Raw genomic sequence first — 26,500 nt, 5'->3', positions numbered from 1 at the left:
GTGCGTGTGTGCGTGTGCACGCGCATGTGTGTGTGCATGTGTGCGTGTGTGTGTGTGTGTCTGATCCGACTGAAAAGCAAACACTCATACAACTGCATTAAACACTATCCAACCCTTTATAACCCTGATCCATAGACTGCCGTGTCATGAGAGATCTATTGATGAAGTCAGTGTTCTGATTAGAGTGGGACTTTGGGTTTGGGCTAAAAGTCTGGGTAAAGGGACAGCACTGTAGCCGGGAGTATTTAGAGTGTAGATTTTGGAGGTTAGGGTTCAGGGTTTTGGGTGTAGACTTTGGGTTTACAGATAAGTGTTAAGGTAGAACGTTAAAGACAGAGACTTCAGAAATAGAGGGTGAAGTTTTACGGTTAAGGTGTTGGGTTTAGCGTTCTGGGTATAGAGTTTGGGTTCAGGATTTAGAGTTTGGTCGAGTGAGGGTTAAGTTTAGGACTAGGATTAAGTTTATCTCTCTTACATAAGCATCGAAATCAGTCGTATGCCCTTAGCTACGTCACATGAGTAGCACGGTGAAAAGAAACAGGATGGAGAAGAGGAAAAGACTCATACACACATACACACTCACACACACACGCGTACACACACACACATACACACACACACACACACACACACACACACACACATACACACACACACAGATGTGCAGACATACACACACTTTGTCAGAAGTATAGCTAAAACACTCTGTATTATAAAGTTGCAAACTGATAAACATTTCTCTCTGTCTCTCTCTGTCTCAGATCCAGCTGCTGATTGAGATAATCTGGCCTCTGTTCATCTTCTTCATCCTCATCTCAGTCAGACTGCACTATCCTCCCTACGAACAGCATGAATGTGAGTAAAAACCGTCCTGAGAAAGATCGAGAGAGAGAGAGAGAGAGCGCTGGAGATTTCAGATGTTCCCAGAACTCCCCTGTTTTTTCGGTCAAAAGTCACAAGATCTGAGGGAGGCACAAAGATGTTGCTGTGTCAGAAGAGAACAGGCTGAAAGAGAAGGAGTGTTTCTCTAAAAGGCTCAACCTCCTCACAGGGCCAGAACAGGAAAGAGAGAAATAATTCTCTCCTCTGGGAGAAGAAGATATTACCACAGATGCCCAACTAAGAAAGGAGAGAGACTTATTTTGCCTGTTTTGCTCTGAATCTGAGTCCAAATTGAACGTGAGGGTGTCTATATGTGAACAAGAAGCTACTCGGATAAGAAGTTCAGCAAGATTTCAATTTGGTGGAATCAATTAATTTGACATCAAAACAACATAAAACAGTTAATGAGCGTCTCTGTGTTACCGTGTGGGGTGCAAAATGCTCAACTATGAAGAACCGCAGTGATAGAACAGTCTAGCAGACAGTCTCTGCAGTGTTAGAACAGTCTAGCGGACAGTCTCTGCAGTGATAGAACAGTCTAGCGGACAGTCTCTGCAGTGTTAGAACAGTCAAGCAGACAGTCTCTGCAGTGATAGAACAGTCTAGCGGACAGTCTCTGCAGTGATAGAACAGTCTAGCGGACAGTCTCTGCAGTGATAGAACAGTCTAGCGGACAGTCTCTGCAGTGATAGAACAGTCTAGCGGACAGTCTCTGCAGTGATAGAACAGTCTAGCGGACAGTCTCTGCAGTGTTAGAACAGTCTAGCGGACAGTCTCTGCAGTGATAGAACAGTCTAGCGGACAGTCTCTGCAGTGTTAGAACAGTCTAGCGGACAGTCTCTGCAGTCTAGCGGACAGTCTCTGCAGTGATAGAACAGTCTAGCGGACAGTCTCTGCAGTGTTAGAACAGTCTAGCGGACAGTCTCTGCAGTGATAGAACAGTCTGGCGGACAGTCTCTGCTGTGATAGAACAGTCTAGCGGACAGTCTCTGCAGTGTTAGAACAGTCTAGCGGACAGTCTCTGTGGTTTCATGGGTGACAGAGGTTTTCATCTGGAAACCTAGCGAGGAGATGTATCGTTTCTCTAAGCATGGTCAACCCTGTTTACTTACACCACACCACTCTTCATGTGGGAAAAGCAATGGAGTGAATTCACTTAGATTACCAGGGCTCCATTCACCCTGTCTCACTCTGAGAACACTGATTCTTAGAATTATATCTGCATGAGATTTATGGGAATAGGAAACTTCTATCATATGACTGAGAGGAAAAATTATAATTTTTTTTAAAAGAATCATTTTAATGACAATAAGTATACTGTTTAAACATGTAATAAGATTAATGAGCACTAATCAATCAAAAGGAGATTTGGTTTTTGAACACATGTTGAAATGAAGGATGATCACATTATTAAACCTGATTTAACATTATTTTCACATGACTGAGAATGCAGCTCAAATATCATCTCTATAATCTGTAATCCGTAATCTGTATTCTTGGTGAGAATGTTTTCAAAAATGTTTTCATTCCTCATAAGATTATACTCACAGAGTCTGAGTCATGAAACATCCAACGCACAAGGTCAATATTTATTTTTCTTGGGAAACGATGTTGGTTTTGGGGAAAGTGGAGGGATCAATAACAAGTGCCCCGAGCAGTTTGACCGTGTGGAAAGCCTCAGGGCTCTCTAAACAAGTGGCTGTTTGAATGAGTCACTGTCTGTGTGGACCAAACATACGCATAGGTCCGCACATTCTAGAATGTTCAGAGCCACACTGATTGTAATCCATTCTCATTCCCATATCTGAACACATCTGAGGGTATGTCTTTTTTATAGCGAGCTAAGGTAACAGTCTATGCAAAAATTTAGGATGAAGGCACTGAAGGATTATACCTTTAACAATAGCACTGCTATTCTTCTTCTTTTCCTTCTGCTAGATCATTTCTTTATGTTTATATATTTATAGGTTGGTTTCGAGTGTGGATGGAGGATACAGTATAACTACTCTGTTGAGTAGAGTAGCTTTCTTCATGTTAAAAGAGGTTAGGTTTATCATTAACTGATATCACCCTATTTAACCTCATCTGAAACAGCTGTAAGCCTTTTAAAGACCTCTCACTGTGGTGGGTTTTAATGGTTAGAATGTCGAACACAGGACCGGGTCTGCGGTCGGGTCGCAAATTGCTAAAGGAATGTTTGTCTTGGTGTGTGAACCTAGGCGCATATAAACTTCATATGAGGATTTTGTATCAGCGTAAATGCTCACAGGCCCATTCAGTGTAGTTTAACTGAACGATAACCTTCTGACCCTGGTGACCATAGCGAAAAATTTGCCCTGTAACACTCCATGGTGATTGGTTTGAGCAGGAAACTCTGCTCACCTCAGTGTGACACAGTTTGGCTCATTGCCATCCAGTGGCTGGAGCGATAGCGGCTGACCGATAAAGCTGGTTGACATTTTACTGGCTGAGTCCTGCAGTGCCACCTTTCAGCCCAGTGGTCATATGACTTCTCTGAGTTAAATATTGTCTAAGGGGGGAGGGGGGGAATGGGGAGGAGGGGGGGGGGGGACTGTGAGATCCTGAAACGAGCAGCAGTATACCTCTTGACCTGTTTAATGTCTGTTTGCTAAAAAATTACAATAACAATGACAACCAGAAAAAAAAAAAAAAAAACCAAATCAAACCAGGCCTGGCACTGTTTATATAAATTATATTAATTATATTATATTAGTCATAAACTGTGTTTATTCAGTGCATGATGGTTCTTCTATCTTCCTTCACCAGGTCACTTCCCTAACAAAGCCATGCCATCAGCGGGCACCCTGCCCTGGGTACAGGGCATTATCTGCAATGCCAACAACCCCTGTTTCCGCTACCCCACCCCCGGCGAAGCCCCCGGTGTGGTGGGCAACTTTAACGACTCCATGTAAGCACTCTTCACTTCCCTGAACAGACACCAAACACATCTCACTCTCTCGCTCTCTCTCTCTGCCTGTCCCACTCTCTCGCTCTCTCTCTCTCTCTCTCTCTTTCACTCTCTCTCTCTCCCTCTCTCTCTCTCTCTCTCTCTCCCTCTCTCCCTGCCTGTTTCTCTCTTTCTCTCTCTCTCTCTCTCACTCTCTCTTTCTCTCTCTCTCTCACTCACTCACAAACTGTTAAAATGGAATCTTATACAAAATTGAGAACTTTTACACACTTCAAGCCCAGCTAGACTGCCCAGGTCAGAGATGTTCATGAGAAGAGACATGGCAGGCAGAACCGAAGAGGGGGGTGGTGGTAGCTGATTTGTTTAAAATCCATTCCTGGGTGCTTGGGGTGTGTGGGGGGGGGGGGGGTTTACTGGCTATAGTTGTGTAACAGTGACCTGTTGGGGAAATCTCTCACTATCTCTGTCTGTCATCTATGGTAGCATTTCCCGCCTCTTCACTGACGCCAAGAAGATCCTCCTCTACAGTCAAAATGACAAGAGCTTCGAGGCCTTCAAGGGACTCGTCCGCGCCTTACGGAAACTCCAGAGGAATACCGCTGGTAGGTGTCATCAAACTCCCAAAAATGCTCTTAGCTCCGCAAAACAACCAAATGAATAAAAGCAACCCAGGTGAAAGTGAATGAAGAAGCAACATCTGTGCAAAGCTCAGACTGTGTTTTTTAAAAATTGTTTTTGGGAGGGGGGTGGAGGGGGGGGTAGGTAAGTTATGCTGTTGCATCATCTGAAACCCTCTGATCAGAAAGTTTCCAGTGGCAGCTGCTGGCTGACGGCTTGTGTCAGGGCAGACGTGTTGGTGTGATGACTGTGGTCGGTGTTATCAGTGAGTGTCAGGGAGAGGGAGGCCAGGCTGGGGGTGGTGTGCGTGTGTGTGTGTGTGTGTGTGTGTGTGTGTGGGGGGGGGGGGGGGTTAAGCAGAGGGTAAATTAGAGGCAATCATGTCGCACCCCCGCACTCTGCATGCTTATCGCTAACTGCCTGTAATGAAAGGCCTGATCTGTCTCTGATGAAACGGTTGGGGAGGTGACGGCTAAGCCTGTTTCCTGTTCGCTGAGGTCCTGCGCTCAGGCACAAAGTGTCCACCGCTGAGGTCAGAACGTGTGTGAGCGGTGAGAAAAAGGCGACCGGTCTCTTCACGGGTTGTCGTGTCTTAGAAACTCAAACGTGTGTCACATTAAGACCAGAACACCACTTTTGACACCACATTTCCCCCCCCCCGCTGCCTTTAACGCGACCAGATTTGTTAAATCCTGTCTCTCTCCAGCACACGGCCGTGCGGAGTGTTGCATAACTGCTCCCAGTGTCCCCACGCCCAAGGCCGTGTGATCCAGAGAAAAACAAGAGCCAGTCTTCCCGCTGGATCTGTCACAAAACGCTGAGTTTAGGAACCACCGTCGGCCATATCTGTGAAGTGCCTAAAAGTTTTTTTATTATGAAATACATTCTTCTCTCTTTTTTTTTTTCCTTTTAGCTAAAACTAACCCTGAAGGCACTAATCTGAAAAAATCTGCCAGCTATTTTTTGGGATTTGCCTCTGCAACACAGGACAAAAGAAATTCCAGTATCACACACACACACACACACCCACCCACACACACACACACACACACACACACACTCCCTGATGTGTTTCTGACAGTGAAGAGTGTTGTGGGTTTGTCCAAAAGTGAGCTGTCAAAGAGTTCGTATGATGTAACATATTTCGCACTCAGTAACAGGCCCCTCAGAACACTGATTTAGCAACCCGGGGTACGAGCAGACACACGCTGAGACGCACAAACACACACACACAGGAACACACGGACACACACACACACACACGGACACGCAAAAAACCACTTTGACAAAAACCAACAGGCTACAACGGTCGTACTAACCTCATTTTGTTTATTTAAACTTCCCGTGTATTTAGCTGCAGTGTACAGTACAGGCCAGAGGCCACTCCAGTTGTATTATCTAATTCTAATATAATAAGAATAAGAAGAACAGGGTTTCGAGGTGTTTGTATGTGTGGTTTTTGTGAGGCTGTTAAACCCTTATGGTCAGAGTGTCAGGGGCCGGTATATTCTATCAGGAGCACGTGACGCCTAATTAAAGGTCTCTGGTTAATTGCGGATGTCTCCGGAGCTCTGTTTAGTTCCCTGTCTGTTTTCCCTGAACGCTTGGGTGCATCCCCAAGAGCCCGAACAGCTATGAACAGCTTCCTCTCCGCCCCATGGGAAATTTGACTAATGTTTGCCTGAGGTCTCGTGTGTGAGAATGTACCAGAAGAAAAGTTGTTTCCGTTAAGCGAGGCAGAGTGACTGCGAGTTCCACTCCAGGCCCTCCCATCTGCTTCAGATCTTTCTCTAAATTCTTCAGACATGTGTAAGCGCTGCAGTTTGGCTTGTCTGGAGACAGGGAAGAGTTTTCAGACCAGCCTAACACACTCACGTAGTGCTTTCTCCAACACAGATTTTGTGACCAAAAAATAAAAAAAAAAACCCAAAACAGTCGTTTGTGTCTTAAAACAGACATTTTGCCCCCACGCCTGTGTAATATGACTCGGTCTGTAGCGGTGAAGCTGCTGGTAGATTTTTGTGCCGCGTAAAGAAAAAAATGGTTTGTTGTGAGGGCTTGACTCCTCTGGAGGCTGAGAGATGAACTCCAGAGCTTACGCTGTACAAAGGTGAACGACCAACAGTAACCCCTGGAAGAGCTGACTCAAACCGGTTTCACTCTAGTAGCCTTTCTGGAATGTTCTGACACACTTAATACAATGGTCTCTCCCAGAAGAGGGAGATGGAGACTTGGAGCGTCTCCTGGATCAAAGTCTCTTTCTTTCTTTCTCTCTCTCTCTTAAATGTCTCTCTTTCTCTGTCTGCGCTTGGTTTCTGCCCCTCTGTCGTCCTCACTGTTTTTTTGTCAGTCTCTTCATCCAGTCAGCCCATCATTAAACAATGAAGACAACAGCTCTGTGTTGTGGGCTCCAGTCTCCTGCTCCACGCTGATGCTGACACAATGCTGGCCTGTGGCCCCGTGCCTGTGTTAATCATCTGTTTGTAACGGCTGTGAAGAGATGAGTGTGTGTGGGTTAGAGCCTATTGATTGTGAGGGCGATGGACTGTCATAGAAGCCAGTCTTGGACTGTTGAAGAGCTGTTTTAGAGTGGAGAGTCCATTACCAGCTTTGTGTGTTGTTTTCAGGGGATAACAGAAGTCTGAGTCAGTGTAAAACGATCATGTCATTATGGTAATATCCGTTAGAATCAAGGCTGCTCGTTTCTCTGTGTGTGTGTGTGTGTGTGTGTCTGTGTGTGTTTATGCGTGTGTGTGTCACTGAGGTTCTCTGTCTTTGCTTGGTTTCAGGTTTCAAACTGAAGGACTTTCTGCGCGATAACGAGACCCTGTCTGTGTTTCTGGAGAGAAACGCCAGCTTATCCCAGCATGCCGTGCAGCAGATTGTGGAGGCTGATGTCAATCTGGAAAAGGTAAGAGCTCCACTCCATCCATCCATCCACCCATCTATCTATCTATCTATCTATCTATCTATCTATCTATCTATCTATCTATCTATCTATCTGTCTGTCTGTCTGTCTGTCTGTCGGTCTGTCTGTCTATCTGTCTGTCTGTCGGTCTGTCTCTCCATCTGTTTGTCTGTCTGTCCGTCCTGCTCACATTTACTAAAGCAAAAACATCAGAAAACATTTTGAGTAAAAAACCCCTTGTCCCTCATTATTAAAAGGATTTCTCAGTGACCACATTTAGGATTCTGTTCACATTTGTTCTGATTTATGTGTACTGAAGTAAAGTGGAGTGAAGTGTTTGCTAAGGCCACTGAAATGTCCTTGTCTGCTCTGTCCACACTCAGAACTGTCTGTCTCTATAGGGAAAACATTATGCAATAGGTCATAGCCTTGTTTTTTTAAAAGGACAGCTGCCTTTTTCGAAACTAATCAAACCAGAAAAAAGCAGAACAATACACCCTCCATCAATACAGATGTTCACGCACTCACACACATACACACACGTGCACGCACACACACACATACACGTATATTTGACCTTGTGGTCCGGCCATAGGACAGCGTGTGAGAGGAATGGGCCTGAGGGCTGATGGGCTGTAGACAGGCTCCAGCTCACAGACGCTCCGACACGTGCTCACGTGAGAGAGAGAGAGAGAGAGAGAGAGAGAGAGAGAGAGGGAGCATATAGCAGTGGGGAATGAGATGGCACAGGAGAGGAGGGGGGTGATAGAAAAAAGGGAGGGGGAGGGGATCATGTGACTGAGCAGATACTATAGAAACAGTGAGAAATTCACACTCCACTCTTCTCTCATTCACTCCAATCTGTTCTATTCTATTCTATTCTATTCTATTCTATTCTATTCATGCATACTGTGGTATTATATACAGTGTATGATAGAACTACTGTGCAGCATTATACAGTTTTTAAGACCGTAACAGAGGTTTAATGACAATCAGTACTGTTATGTATATTCAACATAATCCTGTCAGTTGTATATAACTGTAACAGGGCAGAAAATGGTTGTGATTAAAAGGCACATTTTCACACATTAGCTACAGAGTCATTTTCATTCTTAAGACAGATATCATTCATAGACATTGAGACATCCTGTCTCTTAGCCAAGAAGCCTCGCACACGAGCACACACACACACGGTTCTGAAGACAGATAGCTGCCCCCTGGAGCTCAGTGGCGGTAAAGAAGAGTATAATGAAGTCAAGTCAGTGTCAGAAGTTCCTCTCAGAACAGCATGTTTTTGCTCTCCCTAACCAAACACATGGCAACAGAACTGCAGAGCCCGTGGAAAACACATCCACCCGCTGCGCTCTCTGTATTCCCTGGTCAATACCAACAGGCTAACTGGAAGGGACACTGTGTAGCTTTTTTGTTTAGTCTGATTTGCGCAACTCTGTCAGAAGGTCGGGCCCCGAGGGAAAACGGTTCCGGTATATCTGCGTGGCAGTGATGTGTTTGTTTGGACCAACCCTCTTCATATTTGTTTGGAACATAAACTTCAGATGTGTTCAGTAGAAAGTGTTCCTTTAGTATTGGGGTCTAAACCATGAAAACAGCTCAAAGGCACTACACAACTCAAATATCAGAATGTGACAAAACATTTCTGTATGAAATTCCCATTTTGGACACTCTCCTTATCTGCCCTGATCCATTTAGAGTTTCCTTCAGCTGAACTTTAGAAAGCCTTCAGTCAGACTGTAATATCGGACATTCAGATAACGGTAATGGTATAGTAGTGATGACAACTTCTCGGCTGTACCCTTGCAGGTGCTGATTAAGGGTTTTGGCGTCCATCTTAAAGATCTCTGCAACTCCACGTCATTGGAGGAGTTTGTCACCATCGCAGATAAAAGCGTGTCCAGTCTGACTCAGGAAATCATCTGCCAGTCGCCCAGCGATTGGCTGAACCGGGCGGAAAACCACTTCCTTTCCAACCTGGACTTCCTCAAACCCATCAGGGTAAGGTCACGCTCTGCTCCATGTCGACACAGGTCACAAAACCGCCACGAAGCTTTGTTAAAGTAGAACAGTTAAACAGCTGGGGACGCCAGTGGAATATAGTCATGGCGTGGCCTGATTTTCCAGCATTAACATCGTAACTGACTCATATTTTTAATGCATAAAATCTTATTCTCATGAGTTAATATGTGTGTCGGACCTGCTTGTATTTGGGAACGAGAGCAGTCATGTAGTCTGGTGGAAAGAAAGGACAAAACTCTTTCATAATTCAAATTTACAGCAAACATTTTCTGTCTGGCGATCCTGAAGCACCGTGACATCAAACCAATTTACCATTAATTAGGACAAGTATATTTTCAGCCTGTTCCACAAGTCGAATGAAGCAATTTCATGCACTACAGTGAATGCTATTATAGAAGGAGTTATTGTAAACTTTATGACTAGATGAGCATTTAGGTCAGCAGTAATGAATGCATATTTTCACTGGGGGAAGAAAAAAAAACCAAAAACCAAAAACAGAGACAGAGGTCCCTATTCGGCCCTTACATCTTGATGGTTTGTTCTCTGATTTGACACTCACATTCTTGTCAAAGTGTCCCTTGTCCTCTCTTGGTAATGAGAGTTCAGTACACAGGACATCTAAGTTCAATGGGTTCATTAACATCTAGACTCTTTATGGTACAAATGCTAACGCTAATGCTAACGCTAAATTGCTAAAACTGTGTATAATGTGGCTATTTAAATATGGAACTTGCAGGTTGGCATGAGAATAGAGAATTAGTGAAATTACTCAAACACAGGCAATTTCTCTACAGTAAAATTCCCAGGTTATAGTTGTAGAGCCACAGCTCTATGTATGAACGTGTGATATATCACTGTTTGAGGGTATCCATATTGTGTGCTAATAAAGCTCTTAAAGGCACTTAAACAGACTGCAGCAGTACACTGTGCATCAAGTTAAGTTAGTTAAAGCACAGAACTGTTAATGTGTTATTTCCACCGACATTTCACTGGGGGGTTTACTGCTTCAAACTGAGCAGTAAACAAAATGCTAACTCTTTGGTGTTCATGATGTATAGCTGCATTTTGACGTACATTAACAGATCTATGGGCTAATGACTAGCATTCTTCTTTTTATTTTTGTATCTCTTTCCCTTGCTGTGCAGAAGGATGTTAAGTCTGATCCCAAGGTCGTACAGGACGTTTCTATAGCAACAGACAGCCTGTTGGAGAATTTGGGATCCCTGGCAGTGGAGGTAAGGGTCTTCTGAAATCGCTCGACCCTATGTGAGAACTGAGAGTACATTCCAGATCTAAGCTGAATCTCTCCGTTAAAGTTTCCCTCTGCATCTGGAACACTGTAGCTCATACTGATTGTGCTATATAGTAGATTATTTATTATGGTATGATGTAAATTACAGGGCAATGAAATTTAGTATGGCAAATGATTGTGGCTAGTTAGAACTTCAGTTTTCCCCTACTGACTGTGTGTGTCTGTGTATGTATTTTCTTTTTAAAATGGTATTGTACATGACAGGAGAGACAAACCTTTGGTAACTGATTTGCATTAAGTCTCACTGTTTTCCTTTGTGGTGTTGTGGGGTTTAAAACACAGAACAAGGAGTGTTCACAGATTTCAGTTCTCCTTTTGGGGGGGGGGGGGGGGGGGGGGGGGGTATGGTTATGTAACTGTACTAGAGCACTTTAATTTTCAGCTTTTTTATGTTTAATGATTTTGTGAAAATATCTCTATAATTTGCCCAAAGACTGGTTTGACAGTATTTGACCTTCGCTGGGTGATCTTCTGTGTCTTTACACAACATGGAATGTGTCTCCCTCTCTCCCCTTTAGTGCTATGTGTCTAAGTACCTCACCACAACACATGGCTATGTTGGTGTCCATCCCAAACCCCCCCCCCCCCCCCTCCCCATGAGAATGTTAGCTAGTTTTGCTATTTTAGCTCCACCACAGTTTGTTTACAGTTTAACAGCTAAGACGCTTGTAGCTGTAGCTACAGGACTCAGATATCCAATCTCACCCTGGCCTTCCGTGGAACACCAACCCCCCCCCCCCCCCCCCCCCTCCAAGCGCAGTGAGTGCGTGCATGCACCCCTCCCCCTGCCCCACTCCAGCCTGCCAGAGGAAATAGCTGAGCTTGCTAAACTTGAGGTAACCAGCGGCAGCAGCAAGCAGCCAAGATTGAGAGTGAGAGAGCGAGAGTTGGCAGTACCCCCTGAGTCATTCACCATGTGCTGCTGGCCATTTTAGACCCTTGAAAAAGTCTCTATCTAATTATGGTGAGGTCGAGTCGAGAGTTTTCACACAAACAGAAGGCTCTTGTTTTGCATGGTTTGGCCTTTCTCACAATGTCATTGATCCATGGATCCCTGTAACATTTCTCTCTTTCCTCAATGCATTTAGTGAGATCCTTAAGATCACGATACACAATAAACACACTGTTAGTTTTCTTTTTCTTTTTCTGTTTTTTTTTTTTTTTCAAAAGCTGAAATAGAGAGAGACTTGTCAGCCTCTGTCACTCTTCTGCTCAGCAACAGCAGGGCCACAGTCTTTGTTCTCTCTCTCTCTCAGGAACTCTCTGTTTTAGCAGTAACCACATCCCGCTGAACTACAGTAACCTCCGCAGCAGCTCGGCTCTGAGGTTACTTGAGGTCGTTCGATGCCTCTAGAGTTAGTCAGCTCTGCGTGTGTGTTGTGCAGCCTAAGTTCCGCGGCACTGCACACAGACAAGCACACGCACACATACACATACACACACTCTCAGGCGCTCACACCTCCTTGTGTTAGCTTGCGTGCTGGCAGTGTCAGACAAACAAAAGGCTTGTGTCACACGGCTCCGCTGTCATATGGTCGCAGGCTGAACTCCCCAGACCTTCCTCTCCTTCTTCCCTTTCTTTGCTGCGGTTTACGCGGTGAACAGAAACTTGTGACAGGTTGATCTGCCTCTGCTTCTGTGCTGGGCCTTCTCAGTTCTGTTTTCATAAGATTCACATCTCTGTAGAAACTGCCCCCCCTCCCCTCCCTCACACATGCTGACTGCCCCCCCCCCTTCCCCCCCCGGTTTCGGCGTGAACTTTTGCCTAGATATTGGCTCGCAAAAACCGTAATGTCAGAGGTGGGGGCCGTGATGGGGGGGGGGGGTGCAGAAACATGAGCCGGCGAACAGGTTGGTGATGAACGGACCCTGTGTGGGGTGAGAAACGGGGTGAACAGACCTTGTGTGGGGTGAGATAGGGGGTGAACAGACCCTGTGTGGGGTGAGATAGGGGATGAACGGACCCTGCGTAGGGTGAGGTACAGGGTGAACAGACCTTGTGTGGGGTGAGATAGGGGGTGAACAGACCCTGCGTAGGGTAAGGTACGGGGTGAACAGACCCTGCGTAGGGTAAGGTACGGGGTGAACAGACCCTGCGTAGGGTAAGGTACGGGGCCAAACGCTGTACCAAAGCGCTCAGAGAAAGACCCATATTCAGCCGCATGGAAAACTCTTGAGCAGTGATGAGATTTAATTTTGAAAATGTGATATATTATCGCGTTACGTAAACAAAGGGGGAAAAAAAAAAAACACAAGTTACTTCCTCATTTAAGAAAAGAAACGAATGTCCTACAGTAACCCCTTCCTCTGTGTGTCAACAGAATGGCGTTTTAAACTCAGACACATTTTCTTAAGAGTTTAAATGGTTTTGGAGATTGTCCATGGCAAACATGTTTTCTTTTCAGTGAATCGCTCTCTGTGATCGAGAAGGATGACCGGGAGTAACCTCTGCGATGCAGAATATTTCAGGAAACACAGTAGTCTGTTTAACAGCACGGGCTGTAGTTCGTTAAAGTAGGTGTGAGGCGGGCAACCTGTAGTCATACCCACATTCTCAGAGGACTGATTCAGAGCTGGGAAACACTTCTAGAATGTTCTTTGGATAATGATTATTTGCCACATATTGTAGTACCAGTTCTAGCAGGTGACCTATAGTAACCCTGTGACCACACTCTGCATGTCCCAGCTTGCCTCGACAATGCCTGCACCAGTCAGTTACCACACAGGCAAGACCAGTTTTATTCAGTCATAACAGCTCTAATTTTACATTTACCTTCCTGAGAGCATAATTACCCCAGATAGACCCAAAATACTTGCCCTGTAGCCCCCCTCCCCCCCCGCGCTCTCTCTCTCTCTCTCTCTCTCTCTCTCCCTCGCTCTCTCTCTCTCTCTCTTCATTTTCTCTCAAAGCTTTCTCATAAGAACTCACACATGCTTTTCAGGATTAGACGTCACAGGTAAACCTTAGCTCCGGCCTCATGCTGTGTGTGAGTTAATTGCAGTTGGATGTATCACGCAGCACAAAGCCTTGGTCTCATTACACGCTGAGGTCACTGGTTTAATGTCGCCATAGGGAGGTGTTTTACTTCTTTTTTTTTGTACCAAGTGCCACTATGTAGTTAAACATACTGAACACACATCAGATTACAGTACATTACAAATACAGATTACAGTTACAGTGTGTGTATGTGCGTGTGCATGTGTGTGTGTGCGAGTGTGTGCGTGTATGTGTGTGTGCGTGTATGTGTGTGTGTGTGGATGTGTGTGTGTGTGTGTGTGTGTGCGTGTATGTTTGTGTGCGTGTATGTGTGTGTGTGTGGATGTGTGTGTGTGTGTGTGTGTGTGTGTGTGTGTGTGTGTGTGTGTGCGCGAGCACATGTGTATATGTGTGTTTTTGTGTGGATGTGTGTGTGTGTGTTTGTATGTGTGTGTGTGTGTGTGAGAGACAGTCATAAGAGCAGCTGTGAGTCTTCCTCCCTCAGGTGTAAATAAGTGATTCCTGGGGAGGCGTTTGTGTTTTGATAACTCTCAGGAGAAGAATGTGAGGGCACAGCATTCAAGGCTTCTCCTCCTGTTCTCCCTCTGGAGGAGGAGGAACGGAGGAGTAATACTCAGAGAGGGGGAGAGAGAGGAGGGGTGTGTACTGCAGGGGCATCTTCCTGCCCAATTAAGGTCATTCAGGAAGCCAAGAAAAACATGCGACGGTTTCTAGATCAATGATTTTTTTTTGGTTTGTTTTTTACTGCCCGGTTCTCCGTGAGGAGCCGAGCTCATTCACTTGGTTTGTGTTTACATAACAACTATAGAGAACGCAGACGCCCTCAAAACTCTCGCCTCATTCACAGTCATCAACCCGTTCACCTCTATGCTCAGCCGGGCTTGGATGTGTGGTGTGTCATTTTTTAAAGGTTGTCGAACTGGAATGACCTTCTGACCTCAGGACAGTTTTTCAGTGGGCTGCCAGTCATACGTGACTGTGTGTTAGGATCAGGGGTTAGAATGCAAGAGATCTGTCCTTTAACCATCCTGTGTATCTGTGTGTGTGTGTGTGTATCTGTGTGTGTGTGTGTGTTTAGCTGGCGAGTATGAAGAGTTGGCGTGACATGCGGAATGAGATTCTGTACCTGACGGCCAATGCCACCCGTTCCCCCAGTCACATGTATCAGGCCGTGTCTCGTATCGTCTGTGGGCACCCGGAGGGGGGCGGCCTGAAAATCAAATCCCTCAACTGGTACGAAGACAACAACTACAAGGCGCTGTTCGGCAACCAAGACAACGAAAACGAGGATGAACCCACCCCCTTCTACGATAACTCGTCCAGTGAGTCCTCCCCTGATTTATCCATTTATCTCTCCATCCATCCACCCATCCATCCATCCATCCATCCATCCATCTGTCTCTATGTTGAGTGTTGGTCTTTGCTTATGCTCTGTGCCGACTGTTGTTGTGCTAACTGGTTGTGAAGGTGTTGTAAAGCATTAATGAAGGTGCTGTAAAGCATTAATGAAGGTGTTGTAAAGCATTAATGAAGGTGTTGTAAGGCAGTAATGAAGGTGTTGTAAAGCAGTAATGAAGGTGCTGTAAAGCATTAATGAAGGTGTTGTAAGGCAGTAATGGAGGCGTTGTAAGGCAGTAATGAAGGTGTTGTAAAGCATTAATGAAGGTGTTGTAAAGCAGTAATGAAGGTGTTGTAAAGCATTAATGAAGGTGTTGTAAAGCAGTAATGAAGGTGTTGTAAAGCATTAATGAAGGTGTTTGATCCATGGTGTTCCCCCAGCGCCGTACTGTAATAATCTGATGAGGAACCTGGAATCCAGTCCCATCTCACGCATGATCTGGCGAGCGCTCAAGCCCCTCCTGATCGGAAAAATCCTCTACACGCCTGACACCCCCGCCACTCAGAGAATCATCCAAGAGGTGAGTGCCATTCAAACCCTTGGCTCACGCTCCGTTACAGACACCTTCACGGCCCTGAGTCTACAGCTTTACTCCAAACAGAGCCGGCTACATGGTCATTCCCTGCATATCTAGGAGATAAAAGCTTAATGACTGGAGGATATGGCAAATAAATGTGTGTATGATTTGAGAGTCAGTTTTAAATATATGGTGGTCACACTCAGAAAGAGGTCAATGTAAATCCAATCCCTAGCATTGAGAGAATCGTTAAGAGAAACCATCTAAACATCAAGATGTATCGCATTGGTTTTTAACATCTGTAAATAATCTCTCTCTATCTCTCCCTCTCTCTCTCTCTCTCTCTCTCTCTCTCTTTCTCTCTTTCTCTCTTTGTCTCTGTCTCTTTCTCTCTGTCTTTCTGTCTCTCTCTCTCTCTTTCTCTCTTTGTCTCTGTCTCTTTCTCTCTGTCTTTCTGTCTCTCTCTCTCTCTCTCTCAGGTGAATAAGACGTTTCAGGAGCTGGGAATTCTGAGAGATTTGGGGGGAATGTGGGAGGAGATGCGACCCAAAATCTGGAACTTCATGGAGAACAGTGAAGAGATGGATTTAGTCAGGGTGGGTTTTACACACACGCACATGCACACACGCATGCACGTGCACAGACACACACACACACATACGCACACACACACGCACACGCACACACACACACACACACACACACACACACACACTGAAAGGCCATTTTAGATCGTCTTGGTGAAAATGGAGGTTCTTGGAACAGCTCCAAGGCAGTAAATGAGTTGGCTCTGGCTCCACACTGCCACCCTATGGTCAGCTTTGGTAGTGCGGATTGGCCTCACAGGTCTAGCTCACATGTTCGGCAACGTGTAGTAACATGTCTGCTCTTATTGATTTTCATCTCACGTACCAGCAGGAAAACTGGGAATGCTATGGATATTTTTAGACACACATATGTAGCGAAACTTTGACAAAAGATGGGGACTGATCCTGTTAAGTGTGTCAAATTAATTCATATGTCGTATTCATTTTGATTATAGTGTCTAATTAAGGAGTGGATTTTTGAGAGTTTTGTTGTGTTTTTCTGTTTGTATCTCAGACTCTGCTCCAAAACAACGCCAGTGCTGGTTTCATTAACGCCAAGCTGAGTGGCACGGACTGGAGGGCTGAAGACATCTCCAGATTCCTGTCCAAGGCGTCTACAGACACACGCCCGTCTGGGACTGCCATCACCTGGAGGGAAGTATTCAACGAAACGGACCAGGCCATACTCACCATATCACGATTTATGGAGGTAAACACACACCCGCACCCACACACACACACACACACACACACCCACACACGCACACAGAGGACATCTGTGTATATACAGATAGTGGGGTTGGCTAATGCATAAGAGAATATTAGATTGCCTGATGTGTCAGTTCTGTAATTCGTTAGTCACTGTCATAGTCACAGTCACGTTAATGGCGAGACTTTAGAGAAGTTCAATCAAGCTGTTTAAATGCCGTCGTAATCATTTTTCCCCCCGTTTATTTTCAGACAAGTGTAATCTGTGGAATATGTGGTTGCTTCACAGTGTCTGAAATGTGATATCTGACTATCGGCTGCTCTGTGTGTGTGTTTGCGTGCGTGTGTGTGTGTGTGTGTGTTTGCGTGCGTGTGTGTGTGTCTCCTTTCAACAGTGCGTGAACCTCGATAAACTGGAGCCGGTGGCTAACGAGGAACGGCTGGTGAATAAGTCCATGCGTCTGCTGGACGACAGCAAGTTCTGGGCTGGAATAGTGTTTCCGGACATGCAGCCCAACGCCTCCGAGGTCCCGCCAAACCTCAGCTACAAAATCCGCATGGACATTGACAACGTGGAACGTACCAACAAGATCAAAGACGGGTGTGTCCCTGCTTCCCAGAGTTACAGAGACTACTCCAAGTTCCCCTTTTAAACATGGCAGAAGTCGATTCAGTGTTTGTTAACTGTTCCTGTGTGTGTGTATGTGTGTGTGTGTGTGTGTGTGTAGGTATTGGGACCCCGGTCCTAGGGCTGATCCGTTCGAGGACCTGCGCTATGTTTGGGGCGGGTTCTCCTATCTGCAGGACATTATCGAACACGGCATTATTCGAGCACTGACAGGAAGCAAGGAGAAAATGGGCGTGTACATCCAGCAGATGCCGTACCCCTGCTACGTGGACGACATGTAAGGGTCTCCCTGGTTACTCTCGCCCCGCCCTAGTTGCAGTTTCGCACTCCATAGTTAGGGCTCCTGAAATGTGCTTGCTCTCACAAATGTGTGACTGTTTTGTCTCCTGTCTCTTGTTGTAGTTTCCTGCGTGTGATGAGCCGCTCGATGCCCTTGTTCATGACGCTGGCGTGGATGTACTCTGTGGCCATCATCATCAAGGGTGTGGTCTACGAGAAAGAGGCCCGCCTCAAAGAGACCATGAGGATTATGGGATTGGACAACGGGATACTGTGGCTCAGCTGGTTCATCAGCAGTCTGATCCCACTGCTCATCAGCGCCGCCCTGCTGGTGCTCATACTCAAGGTCTGTGTGTGTGTGTATGGTGATATATTCATTATCTACATGCACTCTTGTATGATGCAGACGCTCATGACTGCTCTGCCCACCCTCCACAGATGGGTAACCTGTTGCCCTACAGTGACCCGGGCGTGGTCTACCTGTTCCTGGCCTCGTTCGCCGTGGTAACCATCATGCAGTGTTTCCTCATCAGCACGCTGTTCTCTCGTGCCAACCTGGCGGCGGCCTGCGGCGGAATCATCTACTTCACGCTGTACCTGCCCTACGTGCTGTGTGTGGCCTGGCAGGACTACGTGGGCTTCGGCGCCAAAGTGGTGGTGGTGAGTAACGCACACAAATGTAATTTAAAAAACAAATTTTACTCCTTCTATTTTTTACTCACGATGGGAAATCCTTATTTAATACAACGAGGTTTAAAGATTAAAGTTTTTTCTTCTGAGGTGATTCTGTTTGTGAGGTGGATCTTCTGATTGAATGACCTTTTTCCTGTTGCACCTCTGTTTGTGTGTGCGTGTGTGTGTGCGTGTGTGTGTGTAGAGTCTGTTATCTCCTGTGGCGTTCGGGTTCGGCTGTGAGTACTTCGCCCTGTTTGAGGAGCAGGGAGTGGGGATCCAGTGGAGTAACCTCCTCTCCAGCCCCATGCAGGAGGACAGCTACAGCCTGACCACCTCCATCACGCTCATGCTGTTCGACGCCGTTCTTTACGCTCTCATGACCTGGTACATCGAGGCCGTCTTCCCAGGTAACGCCCGACTCCGCCCTGCCCTCACCAAGGCAACGGTCACAACAGCAGCTGGTTATTTTCTGTAATGGGACTGATGTCTTAAAGTGAGTGTGACACCCCTTTTAGCATAGCCACATTAGTAATGCATTTGACTTGTGACTCTCAGGCCAGTATGGAATCCCTAGGCCATGGTATTTCCCCTTCACGAAGTCTTACTGGTGTGGAGAGAGGTGTGGATTGCTGACGCCGGAAACCAGTGACAAGAAGAGCAATGCGGATGGTAAATACAGAATACAGAACAATCTACATTCGTACAGTCACCAAGCTTTGAAAAAGAAAAACAGATTTAGGATGCTTTGTAAAACAAGTCAAGTGTAGATTTACATAAAGGTAATCGGTAAAAAAAAGTTGACCCAGATTATTCGTATGACGCTTCCCCCTATTGCTATGACAGCGGTGTGTATCGAGGAGGAGCCAGCCCACCTGCAGCCTGGTGTTTACATCGAGAACCTGGTGAAGGTTTACAGCCACGGCAACAAGCTGGCCGTGGACGGACTGACTCTGGGCTTTTACGAGGGTCAGATCACCTCGTTCCTGGGCCACAACGGAGCTGGAAAAACGACCACCATGTAAGAACAGCTCGCTTTGCTTTCTACAAAGATTGTTTACTGACACACGATCGGTCCTCAGACAAACACACAAACCACGAGTCTCTCTGGGACTCGCTGGTTAAAATGAGATGAGGGAAAAAATCCAGAATGAGACCAGGCGGATTCACAGGGAGGGTTTTTTTTTTTTTGTTGTTTTTTTATGTTCTAGGTCCATCCTGACCGGCCTGTTTCCCCCGACGTCAGGTACAGCTTACATCCTAGGCAAAGACATCCGGACGGATCTCAACACCATCCGTCAGAACCTGGGCGTCTGTCCGCAACACAACGTCCTCTTCAGCATGTACGTCACGCTCTGTTACCATGGCAATAACGTATCTTACACTGTTTTGAGAGAACGAGAGTGAGTATTTAAAAACGTTTGGAGGTTCGTTGAGCAGTCCTCGTGTTGTATCTCGTACATCTGAACGTTTCTGAAATCAGGGTGACCAAACATTTGGGGTGACGCCTCTAGGTACTTTCTTTGCCCCCGTGATGAAATGTGTACCCTTGTGTTGAATGACTACCTTGTATGGTTGATGTGAGACCTTGACAGTGACAAGACCTTGCCTGTGTTCTGACCTCTGTGTACTAGGCTGACGGTGGAGGAACACATCTGGTTCTACGCCCGGCTGAAAGGCCTTCCCGAGGATAAGGTCAAATCCGAAATGGAGCAGATAGCGATGGACCTTGGCTTGCCACACAAACGCAAATCTCGCACCAACCAGCTCTCTGGTAAACATCAAACCTCCGATCAGCCACCGCCCTAGTAAACGCCAACGTCAGCTGCAGCAAAGCTGTGTTAGCATAGTTTGAGTAGGGATAGAAAAATACGGATTTAACACAGAGTAATGACACAGTGTTTGTGTGCTGCCACAGGGGGAATGCAGAGGAAACTATCTGTGGCTCTGGCCTTTGTCGGAGGGTCAAAGGTTGTCATTCTGGATGAGCCCACTGCCGGTGTAGATCCCTACTCTCGACGAGGCATCTGGGACCTCCTCCTGAAATACCGCCAAGGTCTGTACCTTTGGGCTTTGAACTGGTCATATTTCACTGGCAACGAATACGTGCTGAGTCGCGGATAATTGGAGATCAGCCTTCATTACATGACATTACATTCCTGGTATTAAATGCGTTTTTTGTTTTTTTTTCATTTTGTTGACCTCTAATCTTCCCGCAGGTCGCACGATCATCCTTTCCACCCATCACATGGATGAGGCTGACATCCTGGGTGACCGGATCGCCATAATCTCTCACGGGAAGCTCTGCTGTGTCGGCTCCTCCCTCTTCCTGAAGACGCAGCTGGGCACGGGCTACTACCTTACGCTGGTCAAAAGAGACTTCGATCTGTCCCTCAGCTCCTGCAGGAACTCCAGCAGTACCGTCGCCTATGTCAAGAAGGTGAGGGAAAGACTGTTTGTGGTGTTTTTACACCCAGTTTTGTTTGGCTTCTGGCGCCATCCTACGTCTTAGCCATGAGCCCTGAGTAAACAAGCTATTTTAAGTTTAAGGCTTGGAGCCCGTTCCCTGTTCGTCCTTGTACGGTGTTTATAAGAAAGTTTGGTATTTCTGGCGAGCGTGAACATGTTTTTCCTTCTCTCTCCAGGAGGACAGTGTCTCAGAGAGCAGCTCTGATGCTGGTCTGGGCAGTGACCATGAGAGCGAGACCACAACCATCGGTAAGCCTCCATATCCGGAGAATCATGTTCTTCAGTAAACCAGGCCTTTGTGTCCATTCAACCGACTTAGCCATCGCAAGTCAAGCAGAGAGATAATATGTAAATTAATGAGCGTACGTGTCTGACTCCTGTCTGTGTGCATCTCTACGTCTTGACAAAATTCTGATCTCGTTTTCTGTCGTCCTCCAGACGTTTCCCTGATCTCCAATCTGATCTTCAAGCACGTTCCCGACGCCAGGCTGGTGGAGGACCTGGGACACGAGCTCAGCTACGTGCTGCCATACGAGTCAGCCAAGGCTGGAGCCTTCGTCGAGCTCTTCCACGAAATCGACGACCGCCTCACGGACCTCGGCATCTCCAGCTACGGCATCTCGGACACGACTCTCGAAGAGGTACGGCACTGTCGTAGACGGGAACGATTTGTGGAATGGCTTCTAACGTGGACTTGGAATGTAGTTGAAATAGGACACGCTGGAGTAAAAGTAACGCTTGTTGTGTTTGGTAACTTTTGATAGATTTTCCTCAAAGTGGCTGAAGACAACGGAGTGGATGCAGAGACGTCTGGTAAGAGAAAATAACATCGTCTCATCTTCATGTGTGCTGTCTTGGCATTTGACAGTCGCTCGTACACTTACGATTACATTTCAGACACAGCAAAGTGGAGAGAGCAGTAATAATGGTTCTTTTCCCACTTGCTCTTGCAGACGGCACAATCCCATCCCGTAGAAACCGCCGGCATGCGTTTGGAGACCATCAGAGCTGCCTGCGGCCGTTCACCGAAGATGACGGTTTTGACTTCAACGATTCAGAAGGTGATCCAGGTACACTTGATTTCCATCATCCATCAGCTGACATCGTCTTCTGTCATAAAGATTCTTTAACCATGCAGCTCTGTGGACTGTGACAATTCCACTCCATGACATGGCAGTAGTTTCCACCACACTGTTATTCCATACTTGGTCTTGAAGTCATGCATTCACTCTCACCCAGATGCAATCCCTGGACTTGACCTTAGTTTGTTATTTTTCTCTGGTTGTTTGTTCGCTGTTTAAATGTCATGAAGTTCTGCTAGTTGCTGAATCAGCGTTTCCTGACCGCAGTGTCAGGGCACAGTGGTGTGCTAAGAGGCAAGGTCAAGAATACCGTTATCAAGTGTACTGTTGAATTTTTTTTTTCCTCTTTTTTGCAAGTATTTTAGACATGAAAAAAAAATTAAATGTCATGGCAGATGTCAGAAAAGAAATCTGTGCGGCTTTTGTTAAATAAACGTAAAACAGGCGAATGTGGACAGGACATTTGTGACTGCAGTGGATATCGTAATTTTTGGAAAGAGTCGGAGTGGTGTGAAATAGGATTAGGAAACACTGGACTGAAATTTACAATGGATTAAATTCCTTCGGACAGAGTCCCGGGAGACGGACTGGCTGGGTGGGACCGACGGGAAAGGCTCGTACCAGGTGAAAGGTTGGAGTCTGAAGAGACAGCAGTTCGTGGCGTTGCTGTGGAAACGCTTCCTGTACGCTCGACGGTCCAGAAAGGGATTCTTTGCTCAGGTTTGGGTATTTCTTTGCATGAGTTTTTCTCTGTGCAATTCTGTGATCTTTGGATCACTGCAATCTCACAGTGTACGTGTCCGTGTCTAAGACATGGATGTCAGCTGTTCAGAAAGATCTACTAATTGTGACCTTTAAAAAGAAGACATGAGCTGTCATTACTCAGAGGAAATCTAAGGGAGACATTGTGCATTCTGGCGTTGCAGATTGTCCTGCCTGCTGTGTTCGTCTGTATCGCCCTGGTCTTCAGCCTCATCGTTCCACCGTTTGGGAAATATCCCAGTCTGGCACTGGAACCCAGCATGTATGAAGAACAGTTCAGCTTCATCAGGTAGAAACCTCCACTTTCAAACCCCTGACCCTCACAGCTGAATCAACCCCTAAAACCTAACCTTCACGGCTGGATCAACACTGAAAACTTAAACATAACCCCTGAAATCTGACCGTAAAAGCCTAACCCATAAACCCTAATCCTAATCCACGTGATCTTCCTCCTAGTCCAAAACACCAGGGATGGATCAACACCTGATCCTGATTCCAACCCCCCCCCCCCCCCCCCCCCCCCCCCCCCCCCCCCCCCCATGCAACCCCCTAAAGTCACTGCATTTGACATTTACGTAAACCATCAGACCAATTCTTTAACCCTGGTCCTAACCATCAAAACAACCTCCTGAATCTTCGTTCTACCCACATGAAACTATCGCTTGAACGATGGTCCCTTAAGCTAAACCCAAACCAGTGCAGCTAATTGTTCTTCACCAGTCTGGAATTTTCTAACGCTCAAAATATTCCTCTAGCAATGATGCCCCCGAAGACGCAAAAACGAACAAGTTACTGGGAGCATTGACAGACAGCCCTGTGTACAGAGAACGCTGCACAGAGGGAGAGGCGTCACGGTGAGTACGCTTGACCTGCTGGAACCACCGAGCAAAATCAAGTCGCTTTTATCAAACACGAAGAGAAAATGACAGACAATGTTCTCTGTTATTTTGTGAAGCAGCGGTGGCTCCTGTTCGATCGGAGACGAAGACTGGGTTATTCCTGAGGTTCCACATACTGTTCACGACATGTTCCTCAGAGGGAACTGGTCCATGGAAAACCCATCTCCGCTGTGTGAATGCAGCTGCGAAGGACGGAAAAAGATGCTTCCAGAATGTCCTCCGGGAGCAGGTGGTCTGCCCCCTCCACAGGTAAAAAAAAATATACAACCGTTACATTTTTCTATGTCTGTTGCAAAGCTTCCAAGTCGTATCATTAAGTGTCAAGATAGATGTACGCTTACATCTTGAACTGTCATTTTAATTTTAATTTTAAATTTATCTCAGATTAAAGTCACCTCTACAGAGACTCTTCAGAATCTCTCGGGTCGAAACATATCTGACTACCTGGTGAAAACGTACGCTCAGATTATTGGAAAAAGGTGAGCGAAGATGCGATGTTGAATGTGAATTGTTTTCAAAACACCATACTCTACACTGTTCATTCTCACTGGAATGATTATGGAGTGGCCCGCAGTGACTTGACAGGAATTTATTTTTTTTGTCTGTTTCAGCTTGAAGAACAAGCTTTGGGTTAACGAATTCAGGTACGATCTCATCCAGCATTCTTTAGTCGCTTTGTCTGTGACCACAGAATAAATGGAAATAAGACAGATTGGACGCTGACTTTGCACTGTAACGTTAAATTTGACCACTGCTCTTTCCCTGATTGGCTCTCTCTCAGGTATGGTGGATTCTCATTGGGTGCTCGCAGCTCACAGGCCCTGCCCCCTGAGAAGGAGATCAGCGATGCCATCTCTCACATTCGGAGTCGGTTCAGTTTGCAGGCGGTACGTTTCCACCTCGATCTCCCATTACAGTACAGTGTCAGTCCAAATCATTGATCCGATTAGATGTATTCACACACAATATTGTTTTGTAACCCACTCTACAGAGTGCCCTTGCTGAGGTCAGAAGTTAAGTTCAGTCGTCAAATGCTAACGCCCATTTTTTTTTTTTTTCTCTTTAGGGTAGTGCAGCTGACCGTTTCCTGGGAAGTCTTTCGGGCTTCATACATAGCCTGGACACAAAGAACAATGTCAAGGTTGGTATGTCGGATAATTGGTTGGGAACAGTTCACTGTTCTCTGGGGAACTGCTATAGCGACACAGAGAGAGTCAGTGTGTCTGAGGGACTTTTAAGGCGATTCTTGTATGTCTCCTCACACTTGTGGGTTTTGTCATTGTGTGTGCTTTTCGGGAAATAAGGCTGAAATGTATTCTCTGACTTAGTGATATCAAATCAGTACGATAAGTCGCTCCCCCCGCCCCCGCCCCCTCCCCCTAACAGAAGCAGTTCCAGTGCGCAGTCCGTCACCAGTTTAGGCTTTGTTCCCATTTCCCTCCCAGCACTGTTGGGAAACTGGCTCTTGTGCTTCTCAGCCTTACTGGTCTCAGTTGTGTAATTGTACATTATTGTGATTTCCTCACAATGGCATTGTTTCAGACCTAACAAAAGTCCTCAGTGTGACATAATGCAACCTCAGTGACCCAAACCCATCTGGCCTTACATAACATTGTAGTTTGACCACCATTTCATGTCAGCATGGGTTAAAATGCATCCAGGGATGTCGACTCCTGGAGAGAATGAGATGTTCCACTTTTGTTTATAGAATCATTTCGTTAACTAATCACGCGTTTGGCGCTATTTTCGGTTAACAGAATGTCAGAAGACTAACATTGTGTAACTCTTGTTAAACCAGCAGTTCGTTCGAGAGAAATTACAGAGAGAGGCAGAATTTTTGTTTAGATTTTAAAATGTTGAGAATTTTCATAAACATGTGCATTCCCCATTTGTGTGGGAGCAGTAAAGGGAGTCCAAAAACAGGAAGAGGATCTTTTTTTTTCGAGAGAGAGATAAAGCGCTAACCCCCGTTCATTCTTCCAGGAACAGGAAACGCAGCATCTCTTTTTCCGCTTTAGGAGCAGGGCCAGATCCTGTCCCGTAAATAAGGAATTTAACTTCCTTTAAGTTCACCTGACCTAGACAGAAGGGCAGTTTTGATAACATTTGACCAAACAGGATGTAATGATTGTCATAGCAAGTTCTGTATCAGCACAGACTGTCCCAGGCCCCTGATTACCTCATGATCCACGGTCATGACCTGAACTTTAGACGGCCTGTCATAAAACAATTCTGTGGGGTTTTTTTTTTGTTTTGTTTTGTTTTTTACATCTGATTTTAACTAATGTGGACGTGTCATTTTCATACTGCTGGTGTGTCTTAAACTAAAATAGTTTTAGCTGAGTCGTGCCTCATGCCCCCGGAGATGTGTTATAGTGGTACAAGCATTGATCTTTCCCGTACTTTCTCTCTCTCTCTCTCTCTCTCTCTCTCTCGCTCTCTCTCTCTCTCTCTCTCTCTCTCTCTCTCTCTCTCTACTGTACAGATCTGGTTTAATAACAAAGGCTGGCACAGCATTGGTGCTTTCCTCAATGTGATGAACAATGGCATCCTGCGTGCCAACCTGCCCGCCAGTCAGGATCGTGGCAAGTTTGGCATCACCGCATACAACCACCCGCTAAATCTCACCAAGGAGCAGCTCTCCCAGGTGGCACTGTGAGTAGTCACTCCTAGATTACCATGACAACACCCACCATACCCTCACCACACCCCCACTCACCCCTGACAAATAGTATCAGGCTGTTTCGGAGACCCTGTGACACCCTGAAGAGTTTTCTGGCACCTTTTCACAGAAGGCTTTGAGTCTTCTTTCCGTAG

At 46.1% G+C, this 26,500-nt stretch overlaps 1 protein-coding gene across 1 annotated transcript in view; it reads left to right on the top strand.

Moving 5' to 3' along the window:
- The window catches only part of LOC115823644 (phospholipid-transporting ATPase ABCA1), a 35,996-nt gene that overhangs the window by 1,258 nt on the left and 8,238 nt on the right, over positions 1 to 26,500 (top strand). Inside the window, exons 2-35 of the mRNA XM_030787676.1 lie at positions 762 to 855; positions 3,670 to 3,811; positions 4,295 to 4,413; positions 7,219 to 7,340; positions 9,159 to 9,350; positions 10,517 to 10,606; positions 14,760 to 15,003; positions 15,461 to 15,600; positions 16,077 to 16,193; positions 16,699 to 16,893; positions 17,288 to 17,493; positions 17,621 to 17,797; positions 17,923 to 18,145; positions 18,238 to 18,459; positions 18,677 to 18,881; positions 19,030 to 19,143; positions 19,318 to 19,492; positions 19,683 to 19,814; positions 20,106 to 20,245; positions 20,390 to 20,527; positions 20,691 to 20,911; positions 21,117 to 21,189; positions 21,379 to 21,581; positions 21,705 to 21,753; positions 21,894 to 22,010; positions 22,594 to 22,742; positions 22,949 to 23,073; positions 23,540 to 23,638; positions 23,743 to 23,932; positions 24,068 to 24,162; positions 24,295 to 24,327; positions 24,465 to 24,570; positions 24,750 to 24,824; positions 26,169 to 26,338. Of these exons, the coding sequence (XP_030643536.1) occupies positions 762 to 855; positions 3,670 to 3,811; positions 4,295 to 4,413; positions 7,219 to 7,340; positions 9,159 to 9,350; positions 10,517 to 10,606; positions 14,760 to 15,003; positions 15,461 to 15,600; positions 16,077 to 16,193; positions 16,699 to 16,893; positions 17,288 to 17,493; positions 17,621 to 17,797; positions 17,923 to 18,145; positions 18,238 to 18,459; positions 18,677 to 18,881; positions 19,030 to 19,143; positions 19,318 to 19,492; positions 19,683 to 19,814; positions 20,106 to 20,245; positions 20,390 to 20,527; positions 20,691 to 20,911; positions 21,117 to 21,189; positions 21,379 to 21,581; positions 21,705 to 21,753; positions 21,894 to 22,010; positions 22,594 to 22,742; positions 22,949 to 23,073; positions 23,540 to 23,638; positions 23,743 to 23,932; positions 24,068 to 24,162; positions 24,295 to 24,327; positions 24,465 to 24,570; positions 24,750 to 24,824; positions 26,169 to 26,338 (4,892 nt within the window). The remainder of the gene's footprint in view (positions 1 to 761; positions 856 to 3,669; positions 3,812 to 4,294; positions 4,414 to 7,218; positions 7,341 to 9,158; positions 9,351 to 10,516; positions 10,607 to 14,759; positions 15,004 to 15,460; positions 15,601 to 16,076; positions 16,194 to 16,698; positions 16,894 to 17,287; positions 17,494 to 17,620; positions 17,798 to 17,922; positions 18,146 to 18,237; positions 18,460 to 18,676; positions 18,882 to 19,029; positions 19,144 to 19,317; positions 19,493 to 19,682; positions 19,815 to 20,105; positions 20,246 to 20,389; positions 20,528 to 20,690; positions 20,912 to 21,116; positions 21,190 to 21,378; positions 21,582 to 21,704; positions 21,754 to 21,893; positions 22,011 to 22,593; positions 22,743 to 22,948; positions 23,074 to 23,539; positions 23,639 to 23,742; positions 23,933 to 24,067; positions 24,163 to 24,294; positions 24,328 to 24,464; positions 24,571 to 24,749; positions 24,825 to 26,168; positions 26,339 to 26,500) is intronic.

Source organism: Chanos chanos, chromosome 11 (genome assembly GCF_902362185.1).
Source record: "Chanos chanos chromosome 11, fChaCha1.1, whole genome shotgun sequence".
Taxonomy (NCBI): Eukaryota; Metazoa; Chordata; class Actinopteri; order Gonorynchiformes; family Chanidae; genus Chanos; species Chanos chanos.
This window is presented reverse-complemented; position numbering and strand designations above follow the sequence as displayed.